Source organism: Rattus rattus, chromosome 15 (genome assembly GCF_011064425.1).
Source record: "Rattus rattus isolate New Zealand chromosome 15, Rrattus_CSIRO_v1, whole genome shotgun sequence".
In the NCBI taxonomy this organism is placed as follows: domain Eukaryota; kingdom Metazoa; phylum Chordata; class Mammalia; order Rodentia; family Muridae; genus Rattus; species Rattus rattus.
The window spans coordinates 51,507,837-51,524,170 of record NC_046168.1 but is presented as its reverse complement, the minus strand read 5'-3'; the positions used below and the strand labels follow the sequence as shown (position 1 = coordinate 51,524,170).

At 54.0% G+C, this 16,334-nt stretch overlaps 1 protein-coding gene across 1 annotated transcript in view; it reads right to left on the bottom strand.

The window, feature by feature from the left end:
- Nfatc1 (nuclear factor of activated T cells 1) overlaps positions 1–1,148 on the bottom strand; it is a 105,583-nt gene extending 104,435 nt beyond the window's left edge. Inside the window, exon 1 of the mRNA XM_032885878.1 lies at positions 1,020–1,148. Coding sequence (XP_032741769.1) covers positions 1,020–1,104 — 85 coding nt within the window. The 5' untranslated portion in view covers positions 1,105–1,148. The remainder of the gene's footprint in view (positions 1–1,019) is intronic.
- Between the last annotated feature and the right edge of the window lie 15,186 nt (positions 1,149–16,334).

Below are 16,334 nucleotides of genomic sequence, written 5' to 3'. Positions count from 1 at the left end.
AAGGTTATCTCTCTTTCAGTCTTGCCTGCCTTGGCTACCATTGACCCCAGAGCCTGTAACCTGGGCCCTGAAGAAGGGAAAGCTTTCAGAAAGGGGTCTTATTGAGGACGTTTGACAGTTGTTGGGTGGTGACAGCCAAGTTGGAGAACTCGACTTCAAAAGAGGACAAGATGTTTAGCTTTTTAAAAAGGGTGGTGAGTGTCATGGGATACAAGACAAGCTCGTTTCAGAGATGTTCTTTGCTCTACAAGTGTCCTGTCTGTTCTGTTGCCCTGCGGCTGGGAAGCAGACCCCAAGGAAAGCACAGAACGCCGCCGTCGGGGCTGTGTGCGACTTGGAACGGAAAGTCAAGTGGAGAAAAGAGCGAGACTGCCTGGAGGGGGACTGGTGCAAGGAATGGGCTGCCACTGTTCAGGACAATCAAGTTTGGGGAAACAGCACAACGATTGTTGACCTAGCTGGAAGCTTTACTTTTGACAGAGAAGAGAAAATGAAAGACAGCGAAAGCTCTCAGGTTCTGGTTGCTGAGGGGTGGACTGGAAACCCAAGTGGCGGAGCCTTCCTGCTGAGGGAGCGGCGGTGGCGGTCAGCACCGGGCCGGGCCTCCTGGCTCCAGGTCCCCCGGGCCAGGCGGTAGCAGCCGGGCTCTCAGAAAGGGCGGCTTCCGACCGCCCTCTGGCAGCACCGCTGACCATCTGTCCCCGGACTACGAGGTCCAAGTCCTGCGCCGGACACAGCCTCCCCTTAGGTGAGGGCCTCCTGGAAGGAGGGGGAGCCTTCTCCCGCGGCCCGGTGCTTGGATGCCAGGAAGTGCCCGGCGGGTGAGCGTGGCAGGCTCGCCCCACAGGTGGCCTCCCGCCTCCTTGCGGCCGGCGGCAACTTGGTCCGCGTCGCTCCTGGCTGCGCCAGGCAGCGGCCCGGGGTCCCGGCTGGTGCCAGGTTGGGGCGGGCACCGGCGACCTCAGCAAACTCGGGCCCTCGGCGGGGTGCAGTCGCCCGCCGCCCCCCGCCGGACCCACCTGCGGCCGCGGCGCCCCCGCCGCTCTGATCGAACTCGAAGAGGAAATCGAAGTCGAACTCCGGGTCCTGCTCCAGCCCCGTCATGTCGGGGTCGCGCGGCACTGGTGCGCCCGGCGCTCGCGCGCGTCCCCGGCGTGACGCGGCCCCCGCCTCCTGTCCCCTCCCCTGTCCCCTCCCCGGCCTCCCGCCCCGGTCCCGCCCCTGTCCCCCCGGGTGTTTCCGGGTTTACATAAACAAGCGGCTCGCGGCCGCCGGCTTCCTAGTTTTAAATAAACTCCGCGCGCGAGCCCGAGCGCAGCCTGGGCTCCACTCGCGCCCGCAGGACCGCGCGGTCCGGCGTCCACCCCCGGCCTTTGGCAACATGCTCGCTCTCCCACAGGACCCCGCGCAGCTCCCCCGTGCCCCCGCCTCCCGTGGGACTTGATCTCCCTTAGGATACCTCCCGCCACGCAGGAACCCAGCCCCCTGCCAGCAGCCGGAGCGTCGCGCCCCAACCTAGGCGCAGTCGGCCGCTGCCAGGCAAGCGCAACAGCCTAGGCCGGGCCGCGCCGTCGCTCCGGACCGAGCGAAGGGCCGACGGGGGCTGGAGCTGGGTCCTGGACCCGCCGCCGCCTGTCGCAGCTGGTCCCCCGGTTCCTGTTCAGCGTGGTGCGCGGTCCACAGCCGAAGGAGGGTGCCCTGGGTCTTGCTGTTCCCCTGCACCAGGAAAAAGACCAAAGCTTCTGAATTAGTTCAAAAGTTCGAAAAGAAAGGAAAAGGAATATATGTATGTGTATATATATATATATATGTATACATATATATATGTATGTATACATACATATATATATTCTTTCCCCCCACAAAACATGGCCTTTCTTGCTTCATCTAAGGCTTCTTCCAAGTTGCTGCCCGAGCAGAATGACTAGAGGACACCCACCTTCAGGAAAGCATCCCACAGCCCACCTCAGAGCTTTGCAACTTCAAGCAGTAAAACTCTGGGGCTGTCAATTTCTAGCCCTGCCTTTACTAAAGAAATGATCTGAAAGGGACAGGAACATGACAGTGGGGTTTCCTGGGGCCTGTCCTCTCCAGAGCACCCAGTTGCTTCGGAACCATTCAAGTTTACCCATGGTGGCCATCTCTCTCTGTGGGCATCTAACTCAAAGTAAATCTGGTTTTCATGCACTAACGACCTCATTAATCTTTCAGCTCCTAAAACACCACACACTCCTGTTTTAGTAGGGGTAATTTCAAAACTCCCAAAGAGTTTTGGGCGGGCGCTGGGTGTTACCCATTCAGACAGGGTACCAGGCACACAGCAACCAGAAGGAAGAGGCTGGGCCTGGAGAGCCCCGTCCATCTTTTCCTGTTCCTCCCAGCTTTTTGTTCTAACTTTCCTGGTGTCTTGGCACCACATAAACCAACATCTGGAATATCAGGAAAATGGTGGCCAGGGCAGGAGAGGCCAGTATCAGAACCCAGCCCTAGAAGGAGGCAGGAAGGAAAGGAGGAGGGAGATTAGTGTCTGCCACCAGATGCAAGTGTCCCCTGTGTCCTCCTGCCCTGCAGCCCTGGCTCTGGGGGATGGCTTTTTTCCGGAGGCTAACTTGAGTGTCACGTGGGCTACCACTTCTCCCAGGACCCTGTTTCAATGGCTGCTTTTCTCCCGTGATAAACTATAGTTCGGTCTGGCCTGATTTAGTTTCTAATAATAGTTCTCACTTTGAGATGCAAGTTGGAGGGTTGTTTTGTTTTAGTTTCCTTTTTTTTGCTGACCTTTGGGGAAATGGAAGTTCTGTTTTCTGTGGCAAAGCCTCCATCTCTCTTTTATCCACCTTTCCCACAGTTTACACACACAAACAGACCTTCTTGTCTACTTTTTGAGGAAAGCTTTTTTTTTTTTCTTTTTCCTAAAGTTACAAAGCACCTGGCTTCCCCTGGCCATATGCCCCCAGATGTTGGGACAACAGGAAGTCACAGGGCCTTTCTCTTAGAGGCTGGCCTGGCTCCCTCCGTGTCTTCTCCCTAACACAGGAGTCAGTCAACACAACGACTTCTAAAATGCTAGCCTGTGCCTCTGCCAGCCCCCTTGCCAGCCCTTCCTACAGCGTGAAGCTTGGTCTGCCACTTCTTCGGCAGACTCTCCAGTCTTGATAGAAGTGTTTAGCTTGGACCATGTCCTCCCAACTGTGCAAGATGCTAATGGGCCAGCCCCAGAGCTGGGTGTGATGAAGCAGGGTGCAGGGCCGCAGCATTTTCTAATCTGGATTAGGAAACAATGCCATGAAGCTAACTAACTGGAGAACAGGGCAAGCTTTGTTCAGCTCCCGCAGAGCCCCGTGGGGCATTGTGTGAGGCAACTCTGACGCCTGCCGTGGCTACCTACAGGCTTGTGTTTCTTGGAGTTCTTCAGAGCAGAGCAGCACAAGGCCTTCGAATATGGCCAGGCCATATCCAAAGGCAGCTTCCATCCAAATGCCCACCAAACTGGAAGAAGGCCTCAGAGAGCAGCTGGTGTCCCCATCAAGGCCTGCTCAAGAAGGACAGGGTGTTTCCCCCATGGCCCAAAGCCATGGCAGATACCGACCTGCAGCGTACAGTTCTTTTCCCTACCTGGGTCTGGCTGTCTCAAGGCTGGGCCACAGTTTCTAGTTAGCTCAGTTATATCTACATGCTCTCTACAAAACATGACCATTATTGTTTGGTCAGAGGGCATTAATGCCTCCAGTCCACTGCTTCACCGGGGACATTGTCAAACGTCCTTTTCCAGGTAGGTTACACCCAAGAAATGACCGCTACCCTCCACTCAATAGCTTTTCCCTTTGTTAAAAAAAAAAAAATTGTTTTGTTTTGTGACACTGGGTCTTACACTGTAGCCCAAGGCAGGCCTGGTTCTTATTTTGCTACCCAGGCTGGCTTCAAACTCATGCTCAGGTGCTGAGATTACACCTAGGGTTACAGGGGTGCACCATCAAGCCTAACTTAGAAGATTTTTTTCACTAATGGAACAGTAACCCCGAAAGTAAAGAATGTGAGCATTAAAGGCCTGGAGGAAGAAGAGGAAGAAGAAGAAGAAGAAGAAGAAGAAGAAGAAGAAGAAGAAGAAGAAGAAGAAGAAGAAGAAGAAGAAGAAGAAGAAGAAGAAAAAAGAAAAAAGTGACTGACAGATGTGTGTGGAAATAAATGTCAAGAAATTCACAGCCCAGACCACAACAAAAACACTGTAGCCTTCCTTGTAGCAAGAGCTCATCCTGAGAACACTTAGTAATATTTAGACCTCTTTAAAAATTGAGGTTAGCAGCATGAGACAATATCTGCCCCCTTTAATTCAAAGTTCACACAATGCTTTCCACCCAGGACACCTGGGCTCTGAGAATCTGGATCCGTTTGTGTTGAGCTGATGGCTCTTGAGGCTAAAGATAAAAAAGGTGTCCAGGGCTGACTCTCTGGGAACTGCTTCCTCCGCCTGACCCACTCATCAGACGCTCACAGGAAGCTAAGGTTTCCTTCCAAGTGCTAAAGGATGGCCGCCCTTGTAAATCAGAGTGCCCCAGCCCCAGCAGGGATCCAGCTGGCCTTCAGTAATTTTAAGTAACTTCTTTGGTGCCAAAAAGGAATTAGGAGACATGGTTCCCTGGGTCCACGCTACACAGGTCAAGTTATCCCCTGCTGAAAAGCCAGCCACCTTTTACCGGGTGTTTCAAAGACACCTGCAGGACCCTAAATGTTTTAGAAGTCATTTTGCTAGCTCTTTTGAGAAGACTTGAAGGCCCCTGACAGAAGGTCTGGGCCATGCCATTCTTGTGGCCCTGCCAGGTTAAGGCAGATTCCAGCGCATATTCTTTACTTGGAAGAATATGCAACTTCAAACCCGGCAGTCCTTCTTCAAGCTTTCCCAAGGCATTTTCCAAGGCAGAACTCTTGTCTGAATGCAACATTTGGCCACAAGCTTGAGAAACATTTAGAAGCCTGGACCACTTGGGACCACTTGGCCAAACCCTTACTTTTAGTGAGAGGCATCTAAGGCTCGACTCACTCGGGAGGATGCAGGACTCTTAATACTTCTGGTCATGGATTTGCTTGCCTTCCTGAGGTAGAGGCAGGGTCAACTTTCCCTCTCCAAAGCCGCCTCACTTCATCCCAGGGTGGGTTTATTTGTTTGTTTGTTTGTTTGTTTTTGGTTCTGATGACCCCCGCCCCCACCGCGCCTCATCCTCAAATCTCACCCCTGTGAATCTAGTTTCCCCAGCTGAGATCTCTGAGACCCCAGCCGAAGCTGTTTGAGTACTCCGCGCTAGAGAAGAGGAGACACCTATTGGCAAGAAAGCGCGCTAGAAATCTGGGCTGCGCCGGGGAAACACCAGGGGGACACCCTTCACAGTGTGTGCCACGCTGTCCGGCTGGACGCCCGCGCCCCTCCCTGGACGCGCAGACCAGCCCCGGCAGCCTGGCCGAGGAGGAGGACTCGAGATGGGTGTGGGGCGCGGGGAGCGGGCACGAAGGGCCAGGGCACTCGGGGACGAAGGGAGGGGCGCGGGGCTTACCTTCCTCGGCCGCCTTCATGGTGCCGCCGGCGAGCGGCGCGGGCCGCAAAGTTTCTCCGCTCCCGCAGACTGCGGCCGGAGGGCCGAGTGGAAACTTGGAAGGGACTGGAAAGCTGGTACTTGGCATCCACGCGGCGGTGGCGGCAGCGGCGAGCAGCAGGAGGAGGAGCGGGAGCTGGCGCCGGGAGCAGCTCCGGGCCGGCTCCCGAGTCCGACCTCTCCTTCGCCGACACGCGCCGGGCCGGGTTCAGCGCCGCGCGCCGCGGGGAGGTGACATGCGGGGTGTGTGCGCGCGTGGCAGGCCTGCTTGCGGCCGGGGACTCGCCCCAGGGGAGGAGGTGTGTGCGGCGCCGGGGAGCTCGTGCCCCGCCGCTCGAATCCGCGAGGCGACTCTGCCGCCCAGTTCGGAGCCTCTCGGTCTCACTCTGACGCAGGGCCGGGCTCTGCCTTCTGCCTTTTTAAAGCTGGAAAACACCTCCCCCGGCTCCCGCCCGCCCGGCCGCTCCCGCGCCCCCTCCCTGCAGTGACATCACGCCCCTGCCCGCCCGAGCCGGCGCGGGGCCCGGGGGACAAGTCGCGGAGCGCCGCCCTCTGTGTGCAGCGGCTGCCGATCGCTGGGCAAGCGGGGCGCCCTGGTTTGGACAGGGGTACCCTGGGGAGGACCAGCCGGGCGCAAAGGGAGAGAAGGGACGCAGCGGGGTGGTAACGAGGACTTAAGGGACCGGAGGGAGCTCCCAGAGGTGCGGAGAGGCACCTGGAGGACGGCAAAGGTGTACAAGAGGGAAGATGGGGAGCGAAGGGACACTAGGAGGGAAAGGGCTCATGGGGAAGAGTTGGGGGACTTAGAAACAGGCGGGGACGAGGTGGGAAGGAAAGGGCTTGTCAGGGAGCGATCAGTGAACGCGCCAAGCCAGGATGGTGGCGGCTTCAGGAGGGTGCCCTAAGAAGGCTACTCTCCCTTTTAATGAGGGGCTAGGGGTACGAGAGGCGGGGGAAGGGTGCCGAGACGCCTTGCATGCTGAAGTCATTATGTAAAATCGCAGGCTTCCCCCGCTGTGGAAATTTGGAAAAGCGCTTCCACTGGCAGGCAGGAGTAAGGAAATTCCCATCCCGCTAAATTACTAACAGATTGCATGGGCGTCCCGGGACAGCCAGATATTGTCATTTTTACTCTGTAAATATCTGAGCGAACTGGATTGCTTGCTGTACGAGAAGGGGAGGGGCAGCGCGCCTAAGAGCGCGCCCACCTGCGCAGCTCCTCCTCTGGGTCTTTGCCCCGGTGTGGGCAGACTCATGCAGGGACCACAGGGTGCTTTGTAGGCGCGACCACGAGGTTTCTGGCACCGGAGGCTAGAGCAGGGGAACTTCTGAGGATTCTGTCCCGCCTCGCTTCACACTTTTTCTCTTTCAAATCTCCCCGCATCTCCTAGGGCGCAACTCTGCTGCCAAACCCGACCATATTTTCTTGTTGGCTTTGGATGGAACGGATTGGAGGGTTGGGCAGTTAGAGCGTCTGGTGTATAGAAATCATAAATCTATTGGCCTACACCTCATGTGCTTTAAAATAAACCCCAAAGCAAAAAAAAAAAAAAAAGCGTGTCTGCTGTGGGGCGGCGAGACTGTGGGGCGCGCGGGGCGTGTACTGAGCCAGTGGGTGCTCCAAAGTACTTCACACCTCAAGACTTAGGGAAATCTGATCTAACCAGCAAGAACCAGCAAGTGGAACTGGCCAACTGGGCTCGCCGTTAAATAATAGGAAAACTTGGCTAAAACCCATCCACTCCACCGGCAGCATCGAGCGGCCCTTTCCAGTGGCCTCAGCGCCACAGAACTAAAAGCCACCTTTTTTTCTTCTACCGCGGCAGAGAAGCGCGGCCGTGGGGGCTGCATAGCCACAGGTAGTGCCCAGCATGTCTCAAACCCTGCTGGCCCGCTGCTACTCACTTGGAGAGCTGGGCGAGGCGCGCACCTCTCTACCTCTGGCGTTGAGAGGAGAGAGCCACTACTATAGGTGGTCGAGAGGATAGCGAGGCTGGGGGTGTGGGGCATGATCTATTAAGAAGCTGAAGGCTCAAAGGAGATGTTGGGATGTTCAAACCCTTCAGGGATGCGCAGGCGCCTCCCTGCACTCCTTGAAAGAGGCTGCCGCTAGGGGGTGCCAAGACCCCATTGCCCAAGAACCCCCCTCCTCCCTCCCCAAAAAATCTATTCTTCAGTGAGTCCCGGTGTCGCCAGACCAGGATGCCAAGATTTTGCCTGAAGAGTTTCCGTCCCCGCCCTCCCCTGTCCCGGACCGGGCGGGGCGGGGCGGGGCTGGGCGGAGGCATCAGCGGCGAGGCGTGGTGAGAAGACTAAGGCCCACTCGAGACCTTGGGGACTCCGGAGGGCAGAGGAGTTCCCACACCTCGCGTCAGAGACGCTGACCTGTCCGCACTCTTGGACTTGCCGAGCTGTGCAAAGCTGGAGGAAGCTGGAGGACTCTTCCGGGATCTGCCTTTATCCCCTCTCCTTCCTTTTCCTTTATATCCTCTTCCTTCCCCGGTTCCTCTTGATCTCTTTTCCTTTCTGCTCTGACCCTTCGTCTCCCCTCCCTTCATTTCCTCTCCTCCCTCCTCTTCCTCCCGCTCCTCCTCTTCCTCCTGTCTGCTCCTCCCCCTCCCTCTCCAATAAATAACTTTTCACCCCATCCAGAAAAGCCCTTTCCTGTCTGTCTCAATGCCCTCCTTATCCCCCGCGGGTGACGGAATCCCGGGCCTGTTTCCCTCTGTTTAATGCCGTTGCCGGGACCACGGTGGCCGCACGCCAGGCGCAGGGAGTTCCGGAGGCAGCGGCGCAGGAGTGCAGCCAGCTCCGAGCTGTCCGCCAGGCCCTGCGGCCACCTCGGGCTCAAGCCTGGTCCCGCGGCCGCGCTCCCTGCGCGTCCCTACCGCCTTCTTTCCTCTTCCTTCGGCCTCCTCGACAGGAGGTTTGTTTACAGCTGCTACTAGGAGAGACGTTACACGGGTTTTATTTTAAGGGTTGGCGATGACTAACAGAGTTAAAAGGAGCTTAGGACAGAAAACAAGACTATTTTTAGATTACTGTTGCTTCTGTGGATCATTGGGGCAAGTACACCCCAGAAGCTTACAATCTAAAAGGTGTCTTTGGGTGCTAAATCCTTCCTTCTGGGGCGCATTTGGGTATCCACCCAACGCTCAAAGTTTCCAAAAGCCAGACAACTGTTGATTCTAACTTGGTGTGAAAACATCCACAATATCAACAAGAACGGGGTGGGCTTCTTAGGCAAGAGCAGGGGGACCTGTGCTGCCAGGGGCACCGATTCTCAGTCCTGCAACTCGGAGCCTTTCTTGGCCTACCCAAGAGCTGTACCCACTGCCCTGTGGGCAGGTGTGGAGCAGCAGGCTAGGAGGGCTTCTTCGTACTGTGGAGCCACAAACCCATGCACATCTTGCTTGCATAAACCATGTAAAACACCTGTAACTAAATACACATCTCACTGCATCTGCAGTCTGAACCACAACAGCGGTTACTTTAAAACCCCCACTACTGCACCTGGGGCTTCAGGGAGGAGGCCCCAATCTGTGGGGCAGTGGGAAGGCTGGGGAACTGGGTCTTCCTCCAGAGCCTGTATAGGAGGGTGAAATGATCCGGCAACATCCTTTTTAAAAAGATGGTCTCAGGGGTTGGGGATTTGGCTCAGTGGTAGAGCACTTGCCTAGGAAGCGCAAGGTCCTGGGTTCAGTCCCCAGCCCCTAAAAAAAAAAAAAAAAAAAAAAAAAAGAAAAAAGATGGTCTCATGTAGCCCAGGCTGGCCTTGAACTCCCGGTCCTCTTGCATCCATCTTCCAAGTCTTAGGGTGACAGGCGTGCACCACACCTGGCTGGTTTGAGTTGGTTGGTTAGTCATTGGTGCCAAAGACCTCTCCTGACGTGCTGCACACTGATTGGTGCCCAGACAGGTTACTTTTAAAGTGCTTTAAAAAAAAAAAAAAAAAAAAAAAAAAAAAAAAAAGCTGGTCAAGTAAGCCTCACGGTTGCCCTTGAGTTTTTCACAGCAACCTCAGCCACTCCCTCCCAGATGCTGGTGTACTTTGGAGGACCACAGGTTTGGGATTCAGAGAGCTCAACCCTACAGTTTTACTTGTGAAACATCTGTTTAATCTCCCCCTCTTCCCCGGACAAGTGACGAAACCGTCTATGAACTGCTTTAACCAGAGCAACACCAATTTCACTACGACACCTAATGGTTTGGGTCAAAAAAGGTCTTGAAGGCCATTGTGAAAGACCGGTCTTCCAGTTTGGTGGGGCGTTGTCAAGTGGTGGGGTCGTAGGGGGCAGAACCTCATGGGAGGAGGCACTGGATTCAGTGGCATACTGAGACCAGGCACCCCACTCTGTTACTCAAGGTCATGAGGTCACCAGCTCTGCCCCAATGTGCTCTGTTGCCAGAATGCTTTGCTTTGCCACAGGTCCGAAGGCAGTGAAGCCAAGAGCCTGTGAAAGCAACAGTTGAACGCAGGCTTTCATCCTTTTAGGTTGACTTTCTCTGGCATTTTGTCAGGATGAGAAACTGACACAGCCCAAAAAACATCAAAATAAAACAAATACCACAATCAATCCGTCAATCACTCAGTCAGTCACTTTCCCCCAGGGCATATGTCCAAGAAATCAGGATAAAGACCAAATTGCCTCCTTTGACACCCAGAGTTCACTTTCCTTATCTTTTGCCTAAAGTAGCCACAAGGGAATTCCTCACTGAAGCCATTCTGAGTCACACTCACCCCCTGATACTAGAGTCAACCTGCTCCACCTCGGAAGGCAAGTACACACTGTCTCCCTGCCTCTGTCTGGGAGACCTGCCCTGCCCGCCTGCCTGCCTGCCTGCCTGCCTGACTGCCTGCGTGCCTGCTGCCTGCCCTGCTTGCCTGCCCTGCTTGCCTGCCTGCCTGCCTGCCTGCCTGCCCTGCTTGCCTGCCTGCCTGCCTGCCTGCCTGCCTGCCTGCCTGCCCTGCCTGCCTGCCCCCTGCCTGCCTGCCTGCCTGCCTGCCTGCCTGCCTGCCTGCCTGCCTGCCTGCCTGCCTGCCTGCCTGCCTGCCTGCCTGCCCTGCCTGCCTGCCTGCCTGCCCTGCCTGCCTGCCTGCCCGGCCTGCCTGCCCTGCCTGCCTGCCTGCCCGGCCTGCCTGCCTGCCTGCCTGCCCTGCCTGCCCCTGCCTGCCTGCCTGCCTGCCTGCCTGCCTGCCTGCCTGCCTGCCTGCCCCTGCCTGCCTGCCCTGTCTGCCTGCCCTGCCTGCCTGCCTGCCTGCCTGCCTGCCTGCCCTGCCTGCCTGCCCTGCCTGCCTGCCCTGCCTGCCTGCCTGCCCCTGCCTGCCTGCCTGCCTGCCTGCCTGCCCTGCCTGCCTGCCTGCCTGCCTGCCCTGCCTGCCTGCCTGCCTGCCTGCCTGCCTGCCTGCCTGCCTGCCCTGCCTGCCTGCCTGCCTGCCTGCCCTGCCTGCCTGCCTGCCTGCCCTGCCTGCCTGCCCTGCCTGCCTGCCCGCCCGCCCGCCTGCCTGCCCGCCTGCCTGCCTGCCTAGTGGCTAAAGGAGAGGCCTCTAGCACGAGCTGGAACTTGCTTTATTGCCTGGTATAATTTATCCTAGATAATGGATGCTTAGGGAGAGCATGAGTTCTCTGTTTCTCTTTGTTGTTTTGTGTTTTTTCCTTGTTCTGTTGGGGAACTGTGTTGTTAGGCACACCTAACACTTAAAACTGTTTCTCTTTTACAGCGATTGGTTCTTTTGTTACTTTGAAGCAGCGCTCTTAATCTGTATGGGTCAGCTTTCCATTACTGTAACAAAAACGCCAAAGACAACATATGAAGAAAAAGGGTTTTTTAGTTTACAGTTTGGGGCTGTTCAGCCCATTATTGAATGGCCTCATTACTTTTGGACCTACAGCAGTACAACTCATCACAGCAGGATCATGGGCTAGACCAAGACAACCTCATCTCAGCAGAGAAGCAAAAGGAAGGTGGGGGGGGCATCAACGTCTTGAAGGGCCTGCCTCCAGAAATGTGAGGCTCCTACCAGTAGCCTCACTGCCCAAAGGTCCCACTCATTTCTTCATGGCTCCCATCCCTCTCTAGAGACCAAGTCTCAATTGGAAAGACTTGAAGGGAATTCAGGATCCAATTCAGCAACCTTTGACAACGTTGTTTCTCTTTTGTCTCTTTTTCCACAACACTAGCACAGCCACTCCAGCTTTTGTGAAGTTTCCTTTTGCACGATGTATGTTTTCCATCTGGGTAGTGAATGTATGCTTTTCCGCCTACAGCTTTGTCTCCAGAAGACAAAATGACATTGTGCAACGTTTCACTCTCCAGTCTGACTGTTGCTGCCCCATGACTGGGATGTCAATCTCTTCACAGTTCATGTTTCAGGCAGTGAAGATGAACTTTACGTTTTCTCCCTACGTTCTCCATGTCCCTTTCCTTCGGTCTGTTTATGTCTTTCTTTGCGTTATGGGGTGTGTTTGGTGAGGATGCGCTTCCCTGGTTTGCAGCATCCCTTAGAGGCCTCTCGTGTTTGTCAGCTACACGTAACTTCACGATGGGCCTTAGGTTTATCCTGAGTCCATTTCAGTGACTCACAGAGGCTTTACTTCCACACGGTTCTCCCATTGCCCAGTGCTGTGATGCTCTACAGCACTACAGAGAGCGATATAGACAAAACTCACAGTGCATTGTGGGAATTGTTTCTTTGCCATCTGCAGTCCCTTAAGACCCTGTGTGTTGTTATTGGCAAACATATTATACCTGGGTTATGTTTCTGTAAGCTATGGACAGAACACTACAGTACGCACACATTGTTTTTATATGATTGTTTTTTTAAGTGAGTTGTCAGAAGAAAAGAAAACATGCGTGTATATTGTCTTGTAAAATCACGTGACTGCCTCCCGGCTCTGCTGAGGTGCAAGTTACAGTCCCAGCATTCCCGCCTTTGCCTAGGATTTCTTGCAAGGAGGTTCTTTGTGCTAGCAGCATATTCTTGGTTCCCGTTTCTGTGGCAAAGCATTTAATTCATCTAAAAGTTAGAAAGAAGCTTTTGTTGAGCACAGGGGGTCTGTCGCAAGTTTTTCTTAGTGCCTTTCGGACATGCTGTCTTCAAGTCTCAAGTTGCCGCTTCTAGAGGCAGAAGTTAACCTTACTGGGTTCCTTTGCAAGAGCTGACGCCCCCCCCTTCTGTTTTTGATATATCTCCTTTGGGGGGTCAGTTTGTTGCTGGTCTCTTGAAGTTTACCTTCCTTGGAGTTTGCTGGGATTTTCCTGGTGGCATAGGTTAGTTTACACATTTGTAATAGTTTCAGCGACCCCTCTTCCTCTCTCCCTCCTTCCCTCCTGCCCTTCCCCTCTCTGTGCACATGCTCTTGCTCTCTGACTCTCTCACTTCCTCTCCCCCTCTCAGTCCTTCAGTCCACGGCCTGCATAATCTCAGCTGGAAGAGCACCACATCCCCAGTTCTTCCCTGTGCCCGCTCAGAGCCATGGCTAAGCCCCCACTGGGGCACCATTTCCAGCACTTACTGGATTAGTGTGCCTTTCAGCTCTGGAAGTCCCACTTGGCTCTTCCTCACGCTTTCTTCTCTCCGCTGGCAGACTCTATTTAGAATTTACCTTCCTTGGAGTTTGCTGGGATTTTCTTCATGTGAGCTCTTCGTTAGCTAAGCCTCACTTCAGATCCAGGGACACTTTTACAGAGGAGAATCTAGAGGCCAAGCATTATTGCTTTGGTTAGATCCGACGCCTGTTAATTCTGCTAGGCAATTTCTATCTTCAGTGTTTGGATATGCGTGGCTTGTCTCTCTTTGCACATCTCAGGAGTTTGAGTTGGGAACGAGCCAGTTTAGACAATATATTACAGAATCTCTAGATCCTGGTTTCCACACATGCCTGCGACCTCATGTCCAGCTTGTTATTGCCATAGCTTGTGGTCAGTGCCCTTGGGACCACCATTAGTGAGGTCTGTGGCCTCTCCCAGCAGCTTAGGCTATTGCTTCTTGGGAAGCAAAGGTGACTCTCACAGTCACCTGCCTGACCAGTCTGATTAGAGACCCCATCCTCCCCTTTTGGTGGACTGGTTTGTCACTGTCAGCAATGTTGTCCCACAAATGACCTTTTATGATGTGCCTTTGTCCTGGGGTCATTCTTGCTGCTGCTCTGACCTCAGGGAGGCTCTCTCAGCGGTGGCTTTCCCAGCTCCTCTTCTGACAACCAGGCATTCTGCACTGTAGGCTGTATATTTCTACCCCATGACTCCCTGGCCCTCTCCAGAGCACCCTTATGTGTGAGCTTCACCATGTTCTCTGCTGGTGACATTGGTTCCTTTGGGAGAAGGCAGCAGCTGTCTCTCCCAAGGCGTAGATGAACCAGGGGACGAGAGCCAGGGATGGGGATGGGGACACACTTGGTCTAGATCATATCCCTCTCTTGGAGCTAGGCACTCGGTGAATGTGTGGCGACCTTTCCTCAATCCTCTCACTTCGCTGCCCCTCTCCTTGGTCCACTGCATCGTGGGCTGAAATGACCAAGCCATCTTCCTAGCATTCCACACGGTGGTGCAGCCTGCTGTTGGCTTGAGCAGAAATGGACCCCATCTCGGCAGATCAGAGCAGGCATTCAAGCACAGTGGACCACTCTTCCAAACCAAAAGCTGAGAGAGAGAGAGAGAGAGAGAGAGAGAGAGAGAGAGAGAGAGAGAGAGAGAGAGAGGTGAGGGGGGGGGGCTGTTTGGATTCCACAGATGCCCAGTCTCTCATTAAATCCCCAACGGGTTTTCTCCACAGATGCCTCTTCATTTGCTGTTTGCCCCTGGGCCCGTTTTACAGACTTTGGGGTGTCAGTTCCTTTCCAGAGACTTTAAATGGGGGTTTAAAAGTAATTTCACCAACCCCCTTGGGGATGGGTTAGCACGACTCATCAGCCTTCCTGCTGGGAGCTGGTCTCCCACAGACTGCGTTTGAGGTTCAGTTCCTCATCTACCTGTACTGCCATGCCAACAGACTCCGCCCTCGCAGGGCAGCTGTGAAGGATGCATGGCCTGGCACCTTTGAGGGATCAATCGGTTTTAGTTGTGGGTTGACCCCTAGCACCTGTGTATGTGAGCTGGCTTAGATATGGGTCAGTCACACGGAACTGGCTAAACTGAAACCAGAGCTCTCAACCCAGAAGAACTTCCCACAGAGGAGAGCAAGACAGACACAAGGTGGATACCAAGTGAGGACAGTGACAGAACTGCGGGAATGTTCTGCCAGCCAAAGGGTGCAGAGGGCAAAGACAGACCACCCTGGACTGGAAGAGGTAGGACTCCTGTGCCCTCTCCAGGTCTCAGGGAGCTTGGGCTTGCTGACACATTGATTTTGAACTTCTGGTGTATGCAAATAACTTTAACTTTCTATCCATTCAAAGCTAGTTAGTGGTTCCTGAGTATTGTCTCTCCAGAATGTAAGGTGTTGTGGCTTGATCACGGCTTGAATGCTTCCAAGGGATTAGTGTTGAAACATCGCCCCCTTCTGTGGCATTACTAGGGTGGGAAAAGTGCATTTGGCTATGGTGTTTAGAGATAAGACCTCTAGGGGTAATCAGCTAAGGTTGTTGGGTTGAACACACACCCACACATGAACTCTGGAGACTGTGTGAGACACCAGAACAGACGCATCTTCTTTTCTGTTTCTCCTCATTGCCCTGAGCTGCCTTGGAATTGTACTGGTAAGAAGCTATCACACAGCACCATGGACTTCCAGAACTGTGAGCAGAAACAACCTTCCTTCCTTGTTTCCTTCCTCTTTCCCTCCCCTCCTTCCTCCCTCCCCCCTCCCCCCTCTCTCTGTCTGTCTTTCTTTCTTTCCTTCTAAAGTGGCCTGCTCCAGCATAATGGCTATTCTTGGTAGTCAAGTGACTTCACCTGGAATTAACTAAAACCCAAGTGGTTGGGCACACCTGTGAGGGATTATTTTTCTTAATTAAATCATTTGAAGTGGAAAGATACACGTGTTCGTGAGTGTGTGCATGAGTGTGTGTGTGTGCATGAGTGAGTGTGTGTGTGTGTGTGTGTGTGTGTGTGCGCGCGTGCGCACACACGCTGCCCCAGTGCTTGAGAGAGGCTATCATTATGTCACTTTGGATGTCCTGGAACTCACAATGTAAAACAGCTTGCTCTCAAACTCAAAGCTCCTCCTGCCTTTGCCTCCTGAGTGCTGGGATTAAAGGCATGAGCTATTATGCCTGTTTGGGAAGACCCATTTTTTAATCTAGATCTTCTGAAATAGGAAGATTCACCTCTAATCTGGGTCACACCTTCGGCTGGCAGCCTACCAAAAGAGCAGGGAAGAAGGAAACTTGCTCTCTGCCTGCTTGCTCTCGCTGGCAAATCCAACCCTTCATGGGCATTAGAGCCTATGTCCTCAGGATTCTGGCACATATGGAAGACCAGCTGGGACAGTCAGCCTCATGGATTGAACAGCTGCTAGATTCTTGGACCTTGTATAGGTGGGCGGCTATCGTTGGACTAGCTGGACCACAGCCTGTAAGCCATTCGAATAAATCCCCTCTTCCCAAGTTCAGTTCTAGAGACCCCACCAAAATATATATTACTCAGGTTCCCACTTCAAATGATTTAATTAATTAAGAAAAAAAAATCACAGGCGTTCCCAGCTCCCTGGGTATAAGTTAATCCCAGACGTAGTCAAGTTAACAACAAGAATTGCCATTAGGGTCAAGTATTTGAACTCAGTGTCTTATCACACCACATGGCCATGTC